The sequence below is a fragment of the Grammomys surdaster genome, unplaced genomic scaffold (assembly GCF_004785775.1).
Source record: "Grammomys surdaster isolate TR1022 unplaced genomic scaffold, NIH_TR_1.0 125953, whole genome shotgun sequence".
Lineage (NCBI taxonomy): Eukaryota > Metazoa > Chordata > Mammalia > Rodentia > Muridae > Grammomys > Grammomys surdaster.
The window spans coordinates 2173527-2180091 of NW_021620773.1; the positions used below are offsets into that span (position 1 = coordinate 2173527).

Genomic DNA, 6565 nt, shown 5'->3' on the forward strand with positions numbered 1-6565 from the left:
CTGTCCAGGATCTGGGAGTGAGCCCTGGAGACTTCTCAGAATTTCATTGGGGGCGTGGCCCAGATGCCAGGAAAAGCCCACAGGCCCTGCAGCATGGGCTCTTTCTGTTGTGTTGGTAGTGCTTACCAGACTTATATCCCTTTCTGGATCCTATGGGGTTGTGTTAAAGACCCCCCCCCTTAGGCTGTCTGTCATCTTTATGCTGGAAAACTAGTACATTGGAGATACTATGCTGTCACCCAGGGACCTGGCACTGCTCCTCAGCAGCTCGCAGTGGGTAAAGGCATGGTAGTGGGCAGTCACTTCAGACTAAGCTGATAGGATAAAGAAACAGGTGTCCCTGTGTCCCCTACCTCTACCCACTTGGTTACCTGTGCCCAGAGCTTCAGTATCTTTTGAACTTATCAGTAGCCACTTACTGTCTGTCACTTGTGCCTGCTCCACCTCCATAGCATTCCTGCATAGCCTGCTGTGCACTCTGGGAGCCCTGGTCTCTAAGGAGAGCCTGGAGGCAGTGGTCTGTGGATTTGCTGGACTTGCTCCCCAGATCAGAGCTCAGACCTCCAGGCCCTTGTCGAGATTCGCATTGGAACACTGTGGAGGATGGCATACAAGGCTGAGGTGTTGGGCATTTCATGATCGTCGACTGCCTCAGCTCCTCATTGTGGAGCTGGAAGACTCCTAGGACCCGCTCTGCCAGTGGTGTCAGCATGTATCAAGGTCAATGTGTTGTTCTTTTGTGCACACTCTGTGAGGTCTGCTGCTTCCTGACCTCTGCAGCACCCATCCGCACCACCCTCTTGGAACTCTGACCTCTGCAGCACCCATCCGCACCACCCTCTTGGAACTCTGACGCCTGAACGTGAGGCCTTCAGAGACTCACAACTATTGTCCTGCTCGATCCCTCTCCTGAGGGTTTTCCTTCCTCAAAATGCCCTGACTGAATTCATTGTTCCTGGTAACATGGAAGATCAGTCTTCCAAGGGTTTAATGCAGGGGGCCATCACAGGGGTAGATCTTAAAGGCTTGGGCCCCAGCCTTTTGGCCCCAGGTGGTAAGGCACCCAGGAGGTAGACAGATGATGGGCCAAGCATCCTCAGACAGCCAATGGGGAGCCAATATCACAAGAGGACCTGCCTCTGCAGAGCCTATAAGCTGTGGAGAGACTTGCCTCTCTTTGCAAGGTTGAGCTCCTAGGCTACCCCACCCCCACCAGCACACACCCCCATCTGCTCCAGAGGGCATGTTAGTGGCTTCTATTTTTCCCTTCATTTTCCCAAACTCCCTGCTTCTCAATCTCCTGGCCAGAGGCTTCTGTTGTGTCGCCTGAGGCTCAACAAACAGGTCTGCCAGTGGTCTCAAGACTGGGCACTGTCCACTAGTGACCCACTTCCACAGCTGGGCACGGCTTATAGCTGACTCCTCCCACAAGACAGAGCCAGGGTTCAGTTGCAGTTGACGGAACATCAGCACACCATCTTGCACTCAGCCCCTTTCCTACTCTTCCAAATACCTGTCTATTCTATCTGTTCTAACACCTCCACCAGGCTTGGCTGGTCTTTCCCACTCATGGGAAAGACTTCTATTCTTCCTAAGGGCAGTCGCCCCCAACCCCGCCCCAAGACTCCCTAATGGACCCACCTTCTATCTCTGAGTAGAAAAAACAGTGGTAATGAGGGACTAGGAAGAAACACCCTCTAGCTAGCTAATTCATTGGGCTGGCCTCATTAAAGCTTCTCTCCAACCCTCCCCCTATCCCCATCACCTACTCGACAGAGCTTTAGCAGAAACCTGGAAGGCTACTCAGGGCCCCAGTCCAATAAACAGAAGATATCCATTATATACCAAAACATTTAATTGAAATACCTGTATAAAAAATATGATCTTCAGACATTTCACACTTTTGAACTTTACAACCCCACCCCTGATGTCTACTCACCAGGGTCACAGAAACACAGCTGATAAAATAAATTAAGGGCTTGAGACTCTGTCCCCCACCCAAACTTTCAGAGCCAGCAAGCAGACTGTACAAGGTCAATAATTTAAACCCCCTGCCCAGTGCAGAGTGCCCGGGTGACAGGGTCTCCCACTCCCCTTAAATTAGCCACTGTACAAATTCTTCCTCCCACAAACATGGGGATTGGGAACCTACTCCAGGTGCAGGAATTAGGATGGGATCTGTAGACTGAACAGCCACCCTTGACTTTCCTGAACACGTCCCCCCCCCCCCCCGGGCCTGGAGAAGGTGGTCACTTGGAGGAAGTAACCTCAGCAAATAAATTAAACAATAAATAGCCCCAGCAGGGCAGGGGTGCCCTCCAGGGTGATCACACCATAAATAAGAGACCGTGGCTCGCTAAGTTGCGTGCCGTGCCGGGGAGGCAGCCGGCCAGCAGTGGCCCAGCGTTGCATTGCTTGTGCAGACATGCCCAGACGAACACCAGGAGACTGGAGGGTTGGAGGTGGGCACCACAGGGCGCTCCATGTCAAACACACTTGGTCAGGAAGGCTGCCTCCAAGATGGAGCAGCAGGGTAGGGGTCTCTGGTTCAAGTATCCACCCAGGGCAGGCGGCACCTTGCTTAGCCCGCAGCCATCTTTGGACAGAAGAGCTCAAGAAAACCCAGGCCCTGTGGAGCAGCGTTCAAAAAGGCACTCAAAGCAAAGGAAACACGCCTGGTGCCGAGAGCAAAGGTCACCAGGGGTCAGAGGTCACTGCTTTTGCAGGAGTCATCCCAGGTAGAAAATGTTCATTCTGGGAGAGGGCTGGCTAGGCTGAGCCCAGGCCCCTCTTCCTCCTCCTCCTCACAAGCTCTCACTGCTGGAAGTGGTACTGGCTCCATCGTCAGTATCCAGGGCACAAAGCCGAAGGTCACAGTTCTCTGGAACGCTCCCCTCTGTCCCTAGCATCCAGGGGTGGGCTGCAATTTGGTCCAGCGAGGGCCTCTCTGAGGGCCGCAGGGACAGACACCACTCAATAAGCTGCTGGCACTCTGCAGAGAGAACAGGGGTCAGAGTCCTGCCAGCATCACTGCCCTGCTCCCAACACAGCCCCAGGCTGTACAACACACCTGGGGAGACTCTCCTCCGGAAAAAGAGCCTGCCGCGCAAGATCTCCTCATCCTGCTCAAAGGGAATGTCCCCACACACCATGTCGTAGAGCAGTACACCCAGAGACCACACAGTGGCAGACCGCCCGTGGTATCGGTGATATCGGATCCATTCTGGGGGGCTGTACACACGAGTGCCTGAGAGAAGAATGGGGATTAGGCACACATCAGGATAGAGAGACATTGGTGGTGAACACACTGGACAACGGGCCTTCATTAGCTCTCAGCCTGCCTCCAATGGGGCCTCCGAGAATCTTGCTTGTCATCACCCTGGAAAAACCCCAACACAGCAGCAGGCGGGGCTCAGGAAAGGAGGGACATGGAGGGCAGGGAGGAACAGGAGTGAAGGGGAGGTGAAGGCCCATCCCTAATAGGCCTCCCGGCAGGAGCGCGTCACATGAGCTCCGGCTCTGGTTTCACAACAAACAGATACAACGTAAGCCACAGGGAACCAGGCCGGGTGTTCTAGCTCCTCCCGCCCCGGCTGGCCTGCTCGGCTCTGCCTGGCTAGGAAATGGGAGGAGAGGAGCTAAGGAAGAGGAGGGGCGGGAGAAATGGGAGGAGGGAGGAGGGAGGAGGAGTGGGGGAGCCCCGGCTTCCCCGCGCTCCGCAATGCGGGGATTTCTACTGCGGCGCCCCCGCGCTCCGCACGCACGCACGCATGGGAGGCCCGCGAGCGCCCTCCCCGGCACAGGGAGGGGCCACGGCGCCGAGGCGGCTGGCGGGGCCCTGCGTCACGCGCGTACCGCGGGTCTCCCTGGCCTGCCACCCACCGTCCCCTAGACCCTGTGCCCTAACACTGCAGGGGGCTACCCCGGTGTCCCCACTCGCCCCCCGCCCTCCCGTAAGCCCGGCGTGGCGCGTGGCCACCCTAACAGTCGCCGGAACGCCGCACCACCTGCTCACCATCAAAGTCCGTGTAGACCGTGTCCTTGAGCACCGCGCCCGAGCCGAAGTCGATGAGCTTCAGCTCGCCCGAGCGCAGGTCCACCAGCAGGTTCTCGTCCTTGATGTCGCGGTGCACGACCCCACAATTGTGGCAGTGCCGCACAGCGGCAAGCACCTGCGCGAAGAAGCGACGCGCCAGCGGCTCGTCCAGGGCACCGCGTTCAGTGATGAAGTCGAAGAGATCCTGTGCCGGCTCGGGTCGCTCCAGTACCAGCAAGAAGCCGTCGGGCCGCTCGAACCAGTCCAGCAGGCGGATGACGCCGCGCGCGCCGCCCGCCGCGCCCACCTTGCGCAGCAGCACCACCTCCAGGGGCACGGCCACTCCGCCCTGGGGGACAAGGCGGTCATCGGACAAAGCCAGGGCAATCCACACCCGCACCCACACCCGCACGCCCCGCGCCCGTATACTTACGAGACTGCCCCACTCGGTCACCCGCTCCTTCACCACGTGCTTCACGGCCACCTGCAGGGAAGGGGAGGGCGACACGCGAGCGGTCAGACGGGCGGCCGAGCGTGGCGATCGTCCACGCGGGTGCGCCCAGACCCACGACTCACCGGGAGTCCGTCGGCGATGCGGCTGCCCGCGTAGACCGTGCCGAAGCCGCCGCTGCCCAGCACGGCGCCCACCTGGTACACCTTCTCAAAGCTCTCCTTGTCCGCCTTGGCTGTGGGACACACAATCGGGATGGTGATGACCCAAAGCCCCTCCGGCCCCCACCCAGGCCCCTTCCCCGGCCCGCGCACATACCTGGCTGTAGGATCTTCACTGGGAGGTGGTCCACGCCGCCAGGCCCGCAGAGGTGCGCCAGGGAACCGAACTTGGACAGCAGCATCGCGGGTGGCTTCGCGTGCGGTGCCGCCTCTGACCCGTCCGGCACGGACGCGGGAGGGCGGTCTTCCTGACCGCAGACAGCGCGGCGGATCCCACGGCCCCGAGGCCGAGCGCTCAGCGGGGCAGCCGCGCGGCGCAGTTGCCCGGTGGCCGCGCGGAAGCGCGTAGACGGCAGCTGGCCGAGCGGCTCACACGCCCCGGCCGCCTCGCCCCGGGGTTTTGGACCACGGAGATGCGTATCCCTCCGCGGAGGCGGGGCCGCCCGAGGCTCCGCCTCCCTCCGCCCAAGGCTCGCTTTGCGGTGTGGCTGTTTTGAGTCTGTCAGGGCGGTGCTGGGAAAGCCGGACACTCCCTGTCGGTTCACCAAGGGCTGGTGGCTGCGCGGGGACGGCGACCCGTCGGGACTAGCTTGCCGTAGTAGAGTCGCGGAGGTACACGGCGTTCCGCGACTTTCCACAGCGCGCTCACCCGCCCTGCGCACGCGCGGCTCGCGCGCGGGCGGCGGCCCCTTATGTCTCTGGCAGCGCGGGCGGGGCCGCATAAGCCAATGAAAATCGAGGTTTTGAAAGGACACGGGGACTCAGCCAATGGCAGCGTAGGGCGGGGCCTTCCGAGCCTCGCCCCCAGGCCGCGCCGAGGAAGGTCACTCTCCGGCTCCGCGAGTTACGCGTGTTGTTCCCTCGTTCCTCGTGGGCGTTCGTGGCTGGTGGAGTGCGAGGAGTCGGCCCCCTCAGAGAGGCGGAAGTCCAAGGACGGTCGTGCGGCTCTGAGGCCTTCGCTGACACTAGCCCTGTGTGCGTCACCCGCTGCTCGCGCGCCACGATGCGCACGTGGCTGGGCGAGGGAGAAAGCATTTGCCCACAGACCTCTCAACTCAGCCTTCGCTCCCTAGAGCACACCTTGTGTGTTTGCCCATCTGCTAGGCTCAGATCTCATGCTCCTATCTGGGTACTTAGGAGAGCCTCCTAACCCCTAGATCCTACCCCCTGGGAACTTGTCCCTCTGCTTCACAGCCACCTCACAAAGTGTCCCTTTGGCTGCTCACGGCTACCAAAGGTCCTTTGTTGATGGCTGTTATGTTCATAGTTCCATCCTGAGCAGCCCAAGTAGACACAGCCTACAGCAGTTTCCCTGTGTCCTTTTTACCTAAACCTTAAGGATTTCTTTGTGCAGCTCTTGATATCCTGGAACTTGCTCTGTAGACCAGGCTAACCTTGAACTCGGTGATCCACCTGCCCTTGCCTCTTGCGTGCTGGGATTAAAGGTGTGCTCCACCACCACCCAGCTCTCAAGTGCATTTCTAAGCCATTTCACTCCAGATCATCCTGGCCTTCACCCTGGCTAGTTCCTCCTGAAGTCAACCTTGGGAGATCAGGACCAGGGACAAGCACCCTGTCCTTAGCCCATAAACTCCTGAGGGGTGCTCCTTGAATCTTCCCACACCAGCAACGTGAGACCTTACCTTAAGGTGCTCAGCCACTCATCACTCCTCTCCCCTCCCTTTGAAGGTAGCCTGAGACTCCCTCATGGTACTAGAGGGCTTGGGGAGAAGGAAGGGCTCTGTGGAAGCATCCTTCTCCTCAGGTGGGGATTTATCTTTATTGTGTTGTAGATAGATTACTCCATGGGCGTGTGTGTGTGTGTGTGTGTGTGTGTGTGTGTGTGTGTGTGTGTGT

The 6565-nt window shown here is 59.2% G+C and overlaps 1 protein-coding gene across 1 annotated transcript; it reads right to left on the reverse strand.

Moving 5' to 3' along the window:
• Nucleotides 1-1833: 1833 nt before the first annotated feature.
• Pim3 (Pim-3 proto-oncogene, serine/threonine kinase) lies at nucleotides 1834-5360 on the reverse strand. Its single transcript, XM_028753694.1, has 6 exons — nucleotides 4806-5360; nucleotides 4613-4722; nucleotides 4470-4520; nucleotides 4016-4385; nucleotides 3071-3247; nucleotides 1834-2992 (listed from the first exon to the last, which is right to left on the reverse strand). Exons 1-6 carry the CDS (start codon nucleotides 4888-4890, stop codon nucleotides 2805-2807), a joined length of 981 nt encoding a protein of 326 aa, XP_028609527.1. The 5' UTR covers nucleotides 4891-5360; the 3' UTR covers nucleotides 1834-2804.
• Nucleotides 5361-6565: the final 1205 nt, after the last annotated feature.

Bases quoted from the DNA above. Each gene is read 5' to 3' on its own strand.
- Pim3 (XM_028753694.1), bottom strand. From the start codon at position 4,890: ATGCTGCTGTCCAAGTTCGGTTCCCTGGCGCACCTCTGCGGGCCTGGC. The intron at 4,723-4,805 runs GTATGTGCGCGG...TGTGTCCCACAG, and splicing joins AGTGAAGATCCTACAGCCAG to CCAAGGCGGACAAGGAGAGC. The intron at 4,521-4,612 runs GTGAGTCGTGGG...CCTTCCCTGCAG, and splicing joins GCATCGCCGACGGACTCCCG to GTGGCCGTGAAGCACGTGGT.